The sequence below is a fragment of the Choloepus didactylus genome, chromosome 27, assembly GCF_015220235.1.
Source record: "Choloepus didactylus isolate mChoDid1 chromosome 27, mChoDid1.pri, whole genome shotgun sequence".
Classification (NCBI taxonomy): Eukaryota; Metazoa; Chordata; class Mammalia; order Pilosa; family Megalonychidae; genus Choloepus; species Choloepus didactylus.
In genome coordinates this window covers 11,171,393-11,187,612 of record NC_051333.1, presented here as the reverse complement: position 1 = coordinate 11,187,612, position 16,220 = coordinate 11,171,393, and the positions used below count along the sequence as shown (strand labels likewise).

The following is a 16,220-nucleotide window of genomic DNA, read 5'->3' as shown; positions in this document are numbered from 1 at the left end:
GGGCCAGGCCCCCCAATAATTGTAGCTGTTGGGGCTGTTAACTCTGTCCATTCTGGCAAAGCCGAGTAAGCATTTAGTGTGTGCTCTGGGGCGGTGCCCTGAGCTGTGACAGTCACGGTGGAAGCTTCCCTCCCTCCCTCCCTCCTTATGGCCTGTTCAGCAAGGCCACCTGGGATTGAGGTTCCAACTGCCCGGTATCCCCTCTCTGCATCACTGAGTCCTCACTTCCAAACAGGGAGGGGAGCAGCCCCACCCAGGTTCATTCTTTTGCCTGGTCTGGCCCATCCTCCTGGAGTTCAGTGTCCCTGGTGGAAGCTCACCCCTTCCTCTTGGGGCCTCCCCTTCCCCCTACAGGGAGCGGGAACGCCGGGAGAAGGAGAGAGAAGAATGGGAACGGCAGTACAGCCGGCAGAGCCGCTCGCCCTCGCCCCGTTACAGTGAGTGTCTCCACAGCCACTTGGCCTGGATAGCCAGGCTGCTTCCAGGGCGTTAAAAAACAAATGTCAGAACATGGAGACCACAGACCGTGAGGCATGTTCCATGAAGGCAGACATGCCTGTGCCGTGGGTGCTGCAGTCCCCAGGTAACCACGGGAACCATAACAAGTGGTCACTCCCAGCACAGTGGCAGGGGCTGGGCGGGCCGAGCGTCCACGTCCCCGGTTCCCTCTTTCTTCTGTCCTGTCCATGGACTCCAGAAGCAGAGGTGCAGCCTTACTTGGAGATAACACCAGAAGCCCACCCCTGAGCCCACTCTGGGCCGGGAAGAACCCCCCCCTGGCCTCCGCCGGGCATTTGTGTTGTCTCACTGCCCTCCTTTTCTTTCCAGGCCGAGAGTACAGCTCTTCCCGAAGGTAAGGAAGTCCTCCCTCCCTTGGGAAACTTCCCTGGGAAATCAGGGTTGTCCTTCGGTGGGGGCCCCTGCCCTCATTCCTGCCCATCTCCCGTGCCTCCCTCCGCTTGTAGGGGCTGCGCTGGCCCCTTGGGAAACATCCCACTCTCCCTCCCCACCTTCTCCTGATGGCTGATGGAGTATGCTTGGGGGTGGGGGCAGGATTCCCACTTCCTTTCCCACTCTCATGGGCCCTTCCCCTTTCTCTCCAGGCGCTCACGGTCCCGCTCCCGAAGCCCCCATTATCGCCATTAGGCAGGAGAGTGGGGGGCTGGGGGGGAGGCGGTAGGGGCGGGGTTCAAGCTGCGATGCTGCTGCTTCTCTGGTAAAATAAAGTCAAATGTTATTTAATTCCCTTCACGTGGCCTCGGTGTCATCTGTGTGGCCAGTGTGGGCTCCCAGACCCTGGTGTCCAACAGCCGGCAAGATCGGCTGGGCAGGGAGCTTGTAAGGCTTGTGGGCAAGGGCTGGCGTCAGTGGTGTGGGAAATCCTGCCAGGGCTGCCATCCCAAGGGAACAAAATGTCTGGACGTTCAAATGGCAGCTCCTTGTCACTCAGGACCGGTGGCCGTTCCCCAAGGCCTGCCCAGAAGGCAGGGGTGCCATCAGGGTGGAAGCGGGCCTCCACTGCAGGTGTGGACGGGGCTGCCAGCCTAGCGCCAAGCATTTAGAGGATGGGCAGGGACTCTTTGCCCAGGGGCCCCTGGCGACAGGTCCAGGCCTCTCCCCGCCCTCACCTCGGCCCCTGCCCTGGCCTCGCCCACACCAGGAACCGGGCGTGCGGCTTTCTGTGCCAGTCCTGCTGGGCCCCAGGCACCGGGGGCCGGCCTTCACCCTCACCCCCTCATTCCAAACCGGTCTGTCCAGCTGTCCACCCCAAGGAGGGGAAGCCGTCCGCCCCACCTCAGACACCCCAAGAAAGTCCACACTCACGTTGTGTAACCAAGGAGAGATGGTTTACTTGCACAACTAGGGAGGACAGCAGTGGGGACAGCGGTACACAGGGGCGGCAGGAGAGGGTGTGCCTGGAGCTCAGGCGCCCCCGCCCGCCTCAGGGTGTTTCTGCCGCAGGTGCTTGTCCAGGGTGGCGCGGAGGCCAAAGGGCACACAGCAGTGGGGGCACTGGAAGCGGATGCCGCTGGGCCCCAGGCCGTGCATGCGGCGGTGGCGGTTGAGCTTGCTACTCTGGGCGCAGGTGTAGGGGCAGAGCTCGCAGGCGTAGGGCCGCTCGCCGGTGTGCGAGCGCCGGTGCACCGTCAGGTTGCTGCTGTTGGTGAAGTGCTTCCCGCAGAACTCGCACCTGCTTCCCGGCCCACGGCCCTTGCCTGCCGGCTTCGGCATCTTCTTGGGCGAGGTCTTCTGGCTCTTAGCAGGGTCAGTTCTCTGTTCCTTGGTGGCGGCTCCCCAACCGTTCCCGCCGGGGCCTGCCTGAGCCCCGCTGCCAGGAGCCCCGGGCTCCTGGACACCCGCTGTGGCGGCGGCTCCAGTCCCTTCCCCACTGCGGTGCGGGAGGGTGCTGGCCGGGGCGGCGGCATGGGAGGCTGGCTCCGGGGGGGCCGCGGAGGCCTGTTCCTGGCCGGCGTCTGCAGCACAGGGGCTCTGGGACTGCGGGTGTCGGTGGGTCTTCTTGTGGCGGTTGAGCTTGCTGCTCTGGGCACAGGCATAGGGACACTGGTCGCAGGCGTAGGGCCGCTCGCCCGTGTGCGAGCGCATGTGCACCTTGAGGTTGCTGAAGGAGCTGAGGGTCTTCTTGCACACAGGGCAGGTGGGGCTCCGGCGGCTGCTCACCCGGGCGCCCTTGGCCTCGGCCACCGGCCCCACCACAGCGGACACGGCCGCGGCCACCTCAGCCAGACCCAGCAGTGGGGACTCGGGGGCCACTGGGGCCTCTGCCTCGGTCTGGTAGATGGACAGTCCGTGGTCACGCTGGGCATGGCACAGCAGTCTCCAGGCCTCCGTGAACTCTCGGCCGCAGTGGAGGCAGCTCAAGGTTTTCAGGTCGTCTCGTTCTGGAGAGAAAGAGGCAGGGGAGTCAGGTGGAGTTCAGCCATCGTAGTCACAGCTCAGTCATTTAACTGCTGCCCCCTGGACACCTTCTTCAGGAAAAGGTCCGTTCCAGGGGCTGAGGACAGCCCCTCAGCAGCCACAGGCAGCCACAAGACACAAAACCCCCTGTTCCCTACCCCCCCCCGAAGCTCAGGCAGAGGGGCAGACAAGAAGCGAAGGAAAATCTTTGGAGTGGCTGATGAGTGCATTCTATTTCTGTGGGTCTGAAAATCTTCAAAAGAAAAAGTTCAAGCAGAGCGGGGGACAGGCAGGAGGGCTTTTAGATGGGTGGTCAGGAAGGCCTGTTCACCAAACTCAACGAGTGCTTCCTTTGTGTTGGGCACTGCACCGTGACTCAGCTCTGTCACCCTGACTCAGAAGGGGAAACCGAGGCACAGAGAGGCACTTCCCCAGGATCACCCAACCTGGAAGTGGTGGAGCTGGGATCTCAACCCAGAAACCTGGGGGTGGGGAAAGGGGAGGGGAAGCAGAGGATTTTCAATAAAGATTTGGGGTTTAATAATAGGAACAAGCTCTCATGGTTGAGGGGGCTTCTCCCTGCCAAGCCGCTGCCCAGGCATTGCATGCACTTGCTGGAGCTCACAGAGGCGGCCAAGGCCCAGATGGGGGGGGGTAGACTTAGCAGCCAGCCAGAGAGGTGGGGCGGGGGGTGGCCGTCTAGGTCTCCACCCTCTGCATCAACTCCAAATTGAGAGCCCCCAAATTTAATGTTTTTTTCCAGACCAATGGGTATTATCAGAGGATGCTCCCAACCTTTCACTTGCCTTGAGATTTTTCAAATGCTGGACAGCCTTGGATGGGGTGGCCTCTGGGATGCAACATGGGTCAAGAGCACAGGTTGGGGCTGGGGAGGGTCATCCTGGCCCGGATTCAAATGCTAACTCTCCGGCTCCCCAGGTTGTGTGATTTAGGGCAAAGTATACCCTCTCTGAGCCTCAGTTTACTCAACGGCTAGAATAAAGGGGATAGTTGAGAGCCTTGGTCCCTAGAAGTCCCCAGTAAGCATCCGCTAAGCCCTCAGCACTGAGGTGCCCACAACTCACAGGTCCCGGTGTCCTTCGAGTGATTTATTTCGTTAATCCCACCACAGCCCCTCCCCCAGGCACCTCCCCATGAGCATCAATCCTGATTCAGTCAGCCCCTCCCCTTTCCCACCAGGCGACCCTGCCCTGAATTTTAATTCCGTCAAAAGTCCCAGGAAGGCATGGGCTGGGGCCAGGAATTTGTGGGTTTGGATGAGCCCCACAGCTAACACTGACCAAAACTTAACCATGGACCAATCACTACACGTTAAGGGTTTTGATTCCCTCTTGAGAGAAGAAACCCTGATGCCCAGAGACAGGGGGCTTGGCTCAAACCAGGGGCTTCCCAGCACACAGGGTTGGGAGATTCCATCAGGTGGAGGCCCAGAAGCCCCTTCCCCAGTTCCGTGCAAATGCAGCAAAACCTCAATCCAAAGTGATAAAGACACAAGGAGCTGACAACCCCCCATTCCTCTCTTGCAGCTGGCCTCGGCTCCCCCTCCCCCAGGCCACTGCCCTCCCCAGAGGTCCCCCCTACTGCCACCCTGGTCCAGCCACCTGCCCAGTTATTTCTGGCCAAGGGGAAGGAGAAGTGAAACCAGATTGGGGGTGTGTGTGTATGTGGCAAATCCCCAGGCCAGTCTTCTGGGGCTGGCCACACCCTATGGGCGTCCCTCCTTCCCTGCCCAGCCCCCCTCCCACTAGCCCCAGCCCTAGGACGGGGCAGGCCCTGGCCACGCCTAGGCTGCACCGATGGAGAGTGAGAAAGGGGAAGTGGTGCTCACTGCCCTGCCTGTCCAGCTCAGCCCCTCTGCAGCAGGAAGCCCAGCCCTTGAACTTGAGAGGGAGACTGCAGTCCCGATTCTACTCACCTGAGCCCTGCCTGAGGCCGGGGTCTCTGAAGAGCTGACAGCCCAGCTTCTTGTGGTCCATGAAGGCAGTGATGGCTTCCAACGGGAAGGTCTGCAGGCAGCGGCCGCAGGTCAACAGATCTGGGCGTTTGTCGGTCCAGAGCTGGCGGTCTGCAGGGAGGAAGCGGGTGGTGAGCGGTGCGGTGGGGCCAGGATGGGGGTTGGGGGTTCCGAGAGAGGGGAAGCCCGAGAGCCAGGGAGGGGGCTGGGGGCCAGAACCGGACGAGCGAGATAGGGCAGGGCCGGGGAGGGGCCCGTGCCCAGAGGAGGGGGTCCCCCCGAGAGTCAAGGGGGAAGGGAGGCTGGGCCCGGGGCAGGGGCAAGGCAGGGGGCGCTCACCGAGAGGGTTCGGGTTCAGCGGCGTCCACCCGGCCCACTGGCTCCGCGCGCCAATGGCGTGGAGGGCGGCCCCGGCGAGCGTGGAGCCGGGGGAGAGGCGGGATTCGCTCCCGAACCGGCCGAGCGCGGGCAGCTCCTGGGGCGCGAACGGCCCCAGCCCCGGGGCCTGCAGGGGCCGCGCGTCCGGATCGGGCTTGACTTCGATGACGAGGTCCGGCATCTCCATCTCGTCGTCTGCGTTGGCGGCGGGCGCGAGGTCTACTCGGCGGGGAGTGCTGCCGGCCTTGCGGCGGGACATGGGTCGCGGGGAGGGCGCGCGGGCTGGCGGAGGACGCGCGAGCCGTGCGCTCAGTCCGGGGCGCTCAGGTGAGTGACTGCGGCGACCCGCCGCGAACTCTTACACGTGCTGGCCGGGCCGTGGCTCCGCCCCCCGGGGCGGGGCCTGACGGGAGAGGACGGGGCGGCCCCGCAGGGGCCCTGCGGGCAGCCAAACTCAATCAGCGCCGAGCCCGCCGAGACTGGCAGAGTGGCCAGATCTAATCACCGTGCGTTCGCGCAACGCCGCACTCAGGCGGCTCTTCCTGATGCCATTTTAGGGCTGGTGACACTGAGGCCCAGGGGGCCGACGCGCCCCCGCGGCGAGAAAACGGTCAAGACCATCTTTCTAAGTAGGCGCCTTGTAGTAATCTGAACTATATGCATGAGAAATTCATTCGACAGGCGTTTATTGAGCACCTACTGTGTGCCAGGGTCTGTTCTAGGCAGTGGGATACGGCAGTGAACAAAACAGATACAATCCTTGCCTTCATGGAGCTCGTGCTCTAGTGGGAGAGACAGGCAACGAACAGGATGGGCATGTACAATAGAGTGCTTTCCAGGAGGACCAGGGCCACGAAAAAAAAAATAAAACTAGGAGAAGGGGCAGAGTTACTCGGGCGGGTGGCTTCAGTTTTCTCCGCTGCCAGGTAAGGGCACGTTGGATTTGAGACCTAAGGGCAGAAAGAGAGCCAGCCAGCAGGGACTGTGTGTCCCCGCACAGCAAGGAGGAGGGGGCAGCGGGGTAGGTGACTCAGGTCAACGAGACAGTGGGGTCAGATCCAAGAGGGTCTTTGGCCCCATTTCAGGTCTTGGTTTTCCTGAGCTCAGAGCCATGAGAGGCTTTGGAGCAGACAAGAGATGGGTAACGATCACATCCATGAACTCTGCTCGTAGACCTCGAATCACAATTAAAACCAAATGGCTAACTCTCTACCTCCCTCCTCTCCACTCAGGCCTCCTGAAACTTCCCGCCTCAAAGCATCCCTCACTCATCACTGTCTGAACTTTATTTTCTTCAAGGCAACAACCACATCAGGAGACAGAACTGTTTGTCAACTGATAGCCCCCCTCCCCCAACACAAGGCCCCCGAGGTCAAGGCCAGGGTCCATCCTGCCCCACGTGTCCCCAGCCCAGGACTGAGTGAATTTGGCATTTCACATGCTGATGTCCTCGAGTGCTGCTCCAGGCAGGCCGGTTCCTCATATTGTTATTCAGGTATCAGCTCAATTGTCCTCCTGAGAGCAGAGGGCCTCCCTGACCACCGGTATCTAAAGTAGCCCCACCCTGCCCAAGGCCTCACAATTAACACTCAATGACCTCCGTCAGTCTGTCTCCACTGCCCTCCCGGGCCTCAGTATCTTTTTCTGGAGTTTGGGAAGGTTGGAAGTGAAGTGGCTGCTTGTTCTTCAATGCCACCCCCTCTGACCACCCAATTAAAGAGGCTTCTGCAACCCTGCCAACACTCTATCCCACTGTCCTTATTTTATTCTTTTTATATCACTTATGCCCTGAAAGGTCTTTATGTTTTTGCCTGTTTGTTCCCCGTTGTGCCCCCCCCATCCCCATTCCTCAGAATGTAGGTCTGGAGAGGGCAGGATCTGGGGTCTGTCAGTCAGTTTGATCAACAGCTATTTATTGAGTTTCTACTATGTGACTGGCATTCTTTCAGCAGATATTTGCATTAGGCCTAACTGTGCCAAGCTTTAGGACCTGGAGTTGGGGAGGGGGGGAAGCAGAGGCTCCTGTGGCCCCTTCCTTTGTGGAACTCCAGGTGAAGGAAGTTAATTCTGTTGGAGCCCAGCGGAGCGAGGACCCACAACACCTCAGGCCAGACATCCCCCCTCCCTGAGCCTCAGTTTCCCCTTTTGTAAAATGAAACTGCAATAAGGGCTAGAGGACAAAATGACCCCCGTCCATTCCAGCGGCTGTACGCCAAGCCTCTTGCCCGGAGTGCGGCTGCTAAGAGCCTGATCTCAAGGTTTCAAGGGGTTCGGCCTGGAGGTGAGGGATCGGTAGATGTGTGTATGTATGGGAGGCTGGGAGTGCACAGCCCTGGAGGCGCCACAGACCAAGCTCTGCTCTTAACCAAGCCGGGAGGGAAGCTTCTCCTCTCGGAGCCTCAGTTTCTTTCTCCGTAAAATGGGCATCCCGGACGCCCCCACCTCACAGGCTGGCGGATGAGACCGGGGCGCCCCGGCCGCCAGCGAGCGCTCCGCAGAGGCGGCGGGATGCTCACGGAGCCCGCCCGCGACCACGTGGGAGATCAGCGGCAGCGCGGGCGGAACTCAGGCTCGGCGGCTCGCGGCCTGCCCGGGCCTCTGCCAAGGGGGCGCCGGCGGAAGTCGGGGCGCCAGCCGCCGCGGACCTCGGTGAGTGCGGGATGGCGGGGCGGGGTCGCGAATGCGGCCCTGGACGCCCACCCGCGCGCAAGGCCGGGAGGCGCGGGAAGAGGCAGGTCAGCGCGGGGGACGCCGGCGGCGGGGACGCTCTGGGCCCCGAACGCAGGCAGCGGGCCGGCCCTCGCCGGGCTGGGGTGGGGAGCCGGGAAAATAATACCGTCGGCGGGGGTAACAGTAATAAGAACGGCGGCGGTCACCACGCTCTCGCCTCTCTGGGGGTGGAATCCGTAATCCGAGCCGGGAGCTGGGAACCAGGCCCAGGCCGAGGGCCCAGGGCGGAGCGGGGGAGTGGACGCCCGGGGGCCGGGAGGACCCACTTAGTATAAGAAAAAGAAATCGGCAGGTGGCCAGGGCGGAATTGAAAGAACACTGACCGGCCCCTGGGGCCGAGGGGAGAGGAGGGAGGCTGTGGTCGGGGTTCTCATCCTTGATTTGCATCAAGACGAGTCTGTCCCGGGCGTGTATGGACACGTTAGCCTCTTGGTTAATTGGGTCTGGGGGTCTCCCAGTTAATCTGGTGACTCAGCTGGTTCCCTGCCTTGCTTGGCATTTGCCACGAGCTGGCTCAGTCTTCCTCCACCAGGCGATCCGTTCTTAGTTTTTGAAAGTGAGTGCTGAGGTTTCCCAAGGAGGGAGATCTGAGACGCTCTTCCTGCCCCCACCATTAAGTGAGGGGGCGCTTGAGTCAAACTGAGCACTTTTTTCAGGAGATTGGGATGAGTTCAGAAATTTTTCCTGAAACCATTTGCAAGTAAATCCTTGGCTTGGAGACTGAAAGGATAAAGGACTCAGGCCAGATCACCAGGGAGAATGGATAATACCTGTGTTGGCCTCTGTGGGCACACCCTGCTTGACCTTTTCCAAGCCAGTTTCTTATCCACTCACACCTTTGCAAGAAAGTGGGCCCTCCTGCTCAGGGGAGGGTTGAGGGTTGAGGGACTGGGCTCCTTTGTCTGTCCCAACTGGGTTTTCTTTCTTTTCCCGCCCACTCAGTAGCTTGCACCCAGTAAATGGTTTTACATCTCCCAGCTTCAGTTTCCTCTTCTAGAAAATCGAGAATCTGTGGGTTATGACCGAATCTCATTTTTTTTTTTTCCTAATGGAAAAAGCAAGGCCCTACACTGGATCCTCTTTTCATTTTGTTTTCTCCAGGGATTTAGCATAATTCTTTGGCCACTTAATAGCCAACCCTGTTGACTAGGGTGTTTCTCTTAAAATATTTAAGTGGTTACCTTGGTTGAGGGAAAGCCCTGGGGGCTGGTGACTATTGCCTCAACTTGGAGACAGTGGTCAGATAAATAGAAAATTTATACATCTCATAATCCCCATTCACTGTGATGTGCCCCATCAGGCAAAAACTCTGGAGTCCCGCTTGACTTGGCTGCTTCCCTCAGCCCAGCCTTTGTGCAGTCCATCAGCAAATCCTGGCAGCTTGCAACCTTCAAAGCATATCCTGATCCTAATCTGCCCATTCCCCCTGCCCCATCCTAAGCACCATCATCCTTCTGCCTGGATTGCTGTAGTGGCCTCTTCATGGGGCTCCCTGCTTCTCCCTTTACCCCCCATAGCCTTTTCTCCCTGGAGCAGGCAGAGGGATCCTGTGAAATCTAAATCACATCCTGTCCCTTCTCTGCTTACGACCTTCTCAGGGCTCCATTCTGAAGGAACATTCCTTCATCAGTATTTACTGAGCCCCCTCTACCCCATGTTTGCCAGGCCCTGTTAAGTGGGGCTGGGGATGGACTTGTGAAGAAATCAGCCATGAGCTTTCTCTCAAAGGCTGATACTCTATGGTAGAAGAGACAGTACACAAGGAGGCAACAAGTACGTCCATATTGTCAGGAGGTGAAGAGTGTTGTGAAGAAAAGATAGAGCAGGGTGAAGGTGCTAATAGTTTCCTTCCCTATAAAGGTGATATCTGAGCACTGACCTGAGCGAAGGGGGAGGGAAGGAGGGGGCGAGCCATGCATCAGGGAAAGGAGGCTCCAGGCAGGTGGGACAGCGAGGGCAAAGGCCTGAGGCCTGAGGGTACGTGCCTGGCACAGTGGGCAGAGGGACAGGGGTGGGAGGGGAGATCAGAGAGGAGAAAGCATCTTGTCGCCATTGTCAGGACACTGGATTTTTACTCTGGATGAGGCCTGAGCCAGGGGAGGGCTCTGGGCAGAGGGGGACAGGCTGTGACTTAGCTCTAACAGGTGCTCTCTGACAACCATGTGGGTGACAGAGCAGGGGGTGCAGGTGGAAGCCGGGAGCCTGGTGAGGAGGAGCCTGTGGCAGTCCTGGGGGAGGTGCTGGTGGCTGGACCGGGGAGGGGGCACGTTGGGGTGGTGCGAGGTCACTGGATTCTGGGTGCATTTTGAAGGTGGGGCCAACAAGCTTTGCAGATGGACTGAATGTTGGTGGAGAGAAAGCAAGGAGGGGTCCAGGTGTCACTGTGGGCCAGGCTCTCTGGGATGTCCTTTGCCTTGCTGACCCCCCACCACCACCCCCCAAGGTTCTCCCACCAGCCCTAGGAGGTATCTTCTTATGCTTCCCTTCACAGACGAGGAGACAGAGCCGAGGCTGCTCGTAGGGTTGCAGTGACCTCCCGATGTCGTGTGGTAAGTTTGGGAGGGCTAGGACTCGGCCGGCTCCCTGGGGCCACCGACTTTTCTTATATGACCTGCAAGCCCAGAGAGTGGTTTGTACCTTTTAAAGTGGTTGAAAAAAATGTCTTTTTTTATAAGATTTTGTGACATGTGTGACATTGGCCCTTTAGAGAGAAAGTTTGCCATCCTTGGTCTGTGTTCTGCTAGGAAGGACTCCCCTTAGGCCACCTGTGGGGGTGTCGGGTCAGTAGGACCTGGCAGCTAGTTGCACAAGGGGCTGGGAAAGGTCCGGAAGATATTTGGGGAGTGGGTGTCTGTAAGCATCGAGCACTAGTAACTTTGAGAGGGGACTCAGATTCCTGGCAGGAAGTGCTATTTCCAACATCTTTAAAGGGACATGGATGTGTTACAATATGCCCCCCCCCACACTTAATACTTTTAATTTTGAAATAATTCCCAACTTACCGGGAAGTTGCAAAAATAATAAAAAAACAATACAGAGAACTCCAAATATCCCCTACCCAGATATCCAGATTTACCAACTTTCAACATTTTGCTATAGTTATTATACCATTTGCTCCTTTTTCTCTATTTTCTAAACATTTGAGAGTAGGTTGCACACATCATGCTCCCTGAACACTTAGTACTTCCATGTTTATTTCCCAATTTCCTAAGAACAAGGATATTCACTTATGTCATCACATTAAGTACAGCTGTCAAGTTCAAGAAATTTAACATTGGTATAAAGCATACAGTCTATATCCCAATTTTTTTCAATTGTCCTAATAATGTCCTTTTTGATCCTTCGCTTTTTAAATTAAAAAATTTTTTATAGATTGCTTTAAATAGATGATAAAAGTATGCAGTACAAACTTTAAATGATCCAAAAGGTGGACACCTACTAGTCTGTCCTCCCCTGTGGCCTGGCCTCCCAGTTGGAAATACCAAATGGAAATGACAGCTTCTGCAGTTTTCAGGGAGACTGTCCACCTGCCTCCTTTGAGGCTGTCCTTGTTTGCAGCCGGGCAAGGGGCCTGGATGTCTGTTCTGCATGGCTTCTCCAACCTAAGGCCTTGCCCATCTGCTCCGTCCTTCCTAATCTAAGAGCATTTCCGATCCTAGAGCACTGGAGCTTTCATTTGAATTTCACTGGTTCTCAGTGAGTCTGAATATTTTCAGTAGCCATCTTTACTTCCTTCCACCTACCTCTTTGTGACCTGTTTACTTCAGTGGTTCTAAATCTGGGGTGATTTTTGCTCCCTGCTGGAAATATATATATATCTATATCTATCTATCTATCTATCTATATATATATATATATATATATATATATTTTTTTTTTTTTTTTTCTAACAGCTTTATTGAGATATAATTCACATACCCTACTAGGCACCAACAGAGAGATTTTTGGTTGTTACAACTGGGGTGGGGGTTTGGGTGTGGTGGTGCATGCTATTGGCCTTTAGTGGATAAAGGCCAAGGAGGCTGCTAAAAATCCTACCCCTAGGCACAGGGCAGCCCCCCAAACAGAGAATTATCCAGCCCCAGATGTCAGTAGTGCTGCGGTGAGGAACCCCGGCCTATGTCCATGGCCCATATTTCCGTAGGGTTCTTTCTTGCAAGGAGTTCACAGTTGGGCTGCAGGGGGAGGAAGAGCTTAACAAGAAGACGGACAATCTTAGTAACCTCTGTTCTGTGCCTAGCCCTGGCCCGCTGGGTGCCCAGCATGTGTCAGTCTCCTCAGCGAATCCGCACTTGGCTGTCGATAGAACCCAGGTTCTCCTCTCTCCATCCTCCCACCCCCAAGGCCAGCACTGCCCTGTACACAATCCATGTCATAGCAGAAATACTTCGATATGTTCCAGGCTAAACACCGTACATTTATTCGGTCATTTACTCCCCACAACTCTGTAAGGTTGGTCTTTCTATCCCCATTTTACAGGCAACCAAGGCACAGAGTGGTTAAGCAATTTACCCCAGTCACACAGCAATAATAATCATGACAGTAACTAACTTTTATTGAGAACCTAGTTATGTGCCAAGCCATGTCCTGCATGAGTCCACTGAATCCTGATAACTAGTAGAGGGGCAGTTGGGGCTATTTCTCTATACAGTGGAAGAGAAAACAGTCTTGTGCTTGTGGTCCCGCTCAGCAGGGCCTGGGAGCTTACTCTCCCCTCCATTCATTTGAGCAGTATTTCCTGAGCCTGGATCTGTGCCAGGCACTAGTCCAGGAAGTGGGGCTACACCACCGGGAAAAGCCGAGTCCCTGCCCCTTGTAGAGGCAGCTGGTCTCACAGGGCAGACGGGCCATAAACAGAACAATAAATACACAGTATTACGTCAAGGGGTGGTATGATGAAGCGGACTTGGGATGGAGAGGGATGCAGGGTAGATTTTAAGAAAGGATGGTCAGGGAAGGGGAAAAAGATACACAGACAGAGGGGACAGCAAGTGCAGGGACTGAGAAGGGAGTGTGCCAGGGCTGCCAGGATCAGCAAGGAGGCCGGTGTGGCTGGAGCGGGGGTGCAAGCAGAGTGTGCCAGGAGCGGGGAGAGGCGGGCAGTGGCTGGAGCACACGAGGGCTGAGGGCCTTGGTGAGGACTTTGCTCTGACTCTGAGTGAGATGGGAGCTGCGGGAGGGCTCTGACAGAGGAGAGATGTGAGCTGACCCAGGCACTAACAGAACCCGCTGCCTGTTAACTGTGGAGGGTGAAAGTCAAAGCCCGGAGTCCAGGGAGGTGACTTCATAGTCCAGGCGGGAAGTGATGGTGGCTGGACCAGGGTGTTGGCAGCAAAGGAGGTGAGAAGTGTCGAGCTGTGAAAATATACATACATACATATATATATATATATATATATATTTTTTTTTTTTTCCCTCAGACTTTCTTAGACATTTATGACCTTGACATTTTTGAAGATACTGCATTTGGGCAGGAATCCATAGATGTGAAGCCCTGTCCTCAGTGCACCACATCAGGAGGACATGGTGTCAGTCTGTCCCATTACTGGAGGTGTTGGCTTTGATCACTTAAGTCACAGTGTTGGTCACCAGGTTTCTCCTGTATGAAGTTACTCTTCACCTTTTACAACAAATATATACCTTGTGTGGAGGCCCTTTAAGCCAACAGAGATATCCTGTACCTCATCAAACATTCATTCACTGGGTTTAGCATTCATTGATGATTTTCTAACTCCATTATTCTTTTTAAATTTATTATTAGTTGTCATTCTTCTGTAAGGAAGAACTTTTCCTTCCTTCCTTCCTTTCTTTCTTCCTGCTTTCCTTTTTCTCCCCATGCACATTAAAAAATTGGTGTTTAAATGACAAAACCTGCAGCTATGCAAAGCTAGTCATTCACTAAGGGTTCCGGAAAAGCCACAGTCATAAACATGTGCCGTTTTTTTTTTCTTTAATGCAATTTTATTGAGATGGATTCACACATACAATCCATCCATCATACAATCAGTGGCTCACAGTACTATCGCATAGTTGTGAATTCAACTTCTTTCTTTCTTTACAGTATGGACTCATGATTTCTATCGTATTCGTGGGCTATAGTTGATGACTGTCATTATTTTAATGCTCAAACTGTTCCAGATTTGGCCAGTGGAAGCCCTTTCCAGCTGGCTCCTGTGTGATGGAGAATGCATTTGGAAGCCAGGGTTTCCTGACGGATGGGATGGGCTGTGAGGGAGAAAGAGGAGGCTGGGCTTCGCTCTTTCAGCAAATGCTTATTGTTTACTCTGTGCCAGGAGCTGGGGATGAAGCAGTCATAAAAACAGACAAACATCCCCGTTCCTCATGGAGCTCATGTTCTTGTGTGTGCAACACTTTATTTCTTGCCCAAGTCACCGGGAGAATGGCAGTGCCATGACCCAAGAAGGCAGGGACTGGGGGAGTGGAGGGGCAGATTTTAGGAGGGGGAATCAGATGTTGGGTTTTGGACACGTTCAACATGAGCTGCCTGATAGACCTGCTTCTACACCCAGTCCTTCTGTCTCCATCCTTTAGTCCCCACACTCCCCATCTGATGACTTCCTGCAATTTTTTCCCGCCTGACTAGCCAGGGCAATGCAGACTCAACTGACTATTCCTGTGCCTGTGCTCCGGCTACCTCGGGGTCCTGACGGCTCAAGCCGTGGCTTCGCCCCTGATGGACGCAGGGCCCCCCTGAAGCCATCACTTCCCGAAGCCCAGGACTTTCCTGTAATTCGAGCATCTCTGGAATCCCAGGAACAGCGAGCCCGAGCCACCCTCCGGGAGCGCTACCTCCGCAGCCTGCTGGCCATGGTGGGCCGCCAGGTGAGCTTCACATTGCACGAGGGGGTGCATGTGACTGCCCACTTTGGAGCCACTGACCTGGACGTGGCCAACTTCTACGTGTCGCAGCTGCAGACTCCGATAGGGGTGCAGGCTGAGGCGCTGCTCCGATGTAGTGACATTATTGGATACACTTTCAAGCCATAGAGACGTTATTGTGGTCAACTTTCTGCCTTAGGCCTAGCCACAGTACTCCCCAGGCCTCAAAATATCCCTGGGCCGAGAACTGTGGGTTTCAAAGAACTTGGAGTCTCACCCCCATGGAACTCAGGGCCTGGTAGAGTTCTGAGCTCCCCTGGGATTTTGAGCCAAGTTTCAAGCAACTCTGGCTTCTTAGGGCCTCCAAAGACTATTCGGTAAAATTCTGCAACCCAAGGACTTCCAGATACTGTTGAAAGGAATGCTCTACTTCAAAGAACTCTGAACTCCATAGAAATAAGGGGCCATATCCCAGTTCCCAAGGACTGGGAGAATAAAGGAAGGCAGATAGCAGAGCAGAAAATTGTTTATTGAAGGGGTTGCAAAGTTCAGCCCTCCGGAGGATACTCCCCAACGCTCCCCTCCTGCAAAAGAACTAATTATCCCAAGAAAATTTGACTCCTGGTTTTGTTTGTTTGTTTTAAGGGTCCCCCAAGGGGCTCCGGGCAGGTTTAGGGGGAGGTAGAGTGGCAGAGGGAGGTTATCCAAGGGCTGAATCCGGTGGAGCTGGGCAGAGAAGGGGAAGAAACATCCAAGTGATGGCTCGAACCGGTATAAAGCTGCAGGTATTGGACCTCCGCTCGTCTGGGCATGGCTGGAGAGGTCGGAATGCCGAAATTGGGAGGTTTGGGTTTGACCTCAATTCTGAGTTGGAGGGGACAGACATGGACAAGGCGAGGGGCGGTGTCCTCACTGAGTCACATGGTCGCGCCAAGCGCTCCCCACAGGGTCCCGCCTTTTGGTGCCGTGGGCTGTCAAAGAGAGACGGCAGGTTGGCGTCCCCGCCGGCCGGAAGAATGGTCGGACCCTGGATGGTAGTGATACCGGGAAAAGGCCGAGGAACAGTGGTTAGGGTGGGGCCGGGGAAGACAGCTCGCCTGCTCTCCACTCCGCTCTAGGTGTGTAGCCCGTCACTAGTAGCTTTCTACCACATTTTTTTAAAGTGGTTTCTGAGCCCATTTGTAGTCTCCTTAAGTTCAGAATGTAAGTGCAAGATTCCATGAAAATAAAGATGAAGTTTGTTTTGAACGTCCTAGTCGCGGAAGCCGGTCGGCCGATGACGTTGCATGGGGCAAACGGGTGTCCTCAGTTCCCATCCGTTCATTCACTACGCCACCTCCGGCGAGTCCCGGACCTTGCTCCCGGATACGTCTCCGTTTTT

At 55.7% G+C, this 16,220-nt stretch overlaps 3 protein-coding genes across 11 annotated transcripts in view; 2 read left to right on the top strand and 1 right to left on the bottom strand.

Annotated features, from left to right (window-relative positions):
- The window catches only part of LOC119521642 (CLK4 associating serine/arginine rich protein), a 33,843-nt gene extending 32,606 nt beyond the window's left edge, over positions 1-1,237 (top strand). The window contains 3 exon segments of the mRNA XM_037820124.1: positions 355-437; positions 829-853; positions 1,104-1,237. Of these exon segments, the coding sequence (XP_037676052.1) occupies positions 355-437; positions 829-853; positions 1,104-1,146 (151 nt within the window). The 3' untranslated portion in view covers positions 1,147-1,237.
- Positions 1,238-1,790: 553 nt separating this feature from the next.
- Positions 1,791-5,585, bottom strand: ZNF296 (zinc finger protein 296). The gene is made up of 3 exons (XM_037820125.1): positions 5,231-5,585; positions 4,853-5,002; positions 1,791-2,900 (listed from the first exon to the last, which is right to left on the bottom strand). Exons 1-3 carry the CDS (start codon positions 5,526-5,528, stop codon positions 1,924-1,926), a joined length of 1,425 nt encoding a protein of 474 aa, XP_037676053.1. The 5' UTR covers positions 5,529-5,585; the 3' UTR covers positions 1,791-1,923.
- GEMIN7 (gem nuclear organelle associated protein 7) lies at positions 4,752-15,452 on the top strand. 9 transcript variants are annotated; one of them, XM_037820132.1, is made up of 3 exons: positions 4,753-4,941; positions 10,491-10,548; positions 14,552-15,452. In XM_037820132.1, the coding sequence occupies exon 3, from the start codon at positions 14,612-14,614 to the stop codon at positions 15,005-15,007; it is 396 nt and encodes a 131-aa protein (XP_037676060.1). In that variant the 5' UTR covers positions 4,753-4,941; positions 10,491-10,548; positions 14,552-14,611; the 3' UTR covers positions 15,008-15,452. The 9 variants fall into 9 exon arrangements, with proteins under 9 accessions (XP_037676061.1, XP_037676060.1, XP_037676058.1 ...); XM_037820130.1 differs by having other exon boundaries at positions 4,754-4,941; positions 14,604-15,452; XM_037820128.1 differs by having other exon boundaries at positions 4,754-4,962; positions 14,604-15,452.
- Positions 15,453-16,220: the final 768 nt, after the last annotated feature.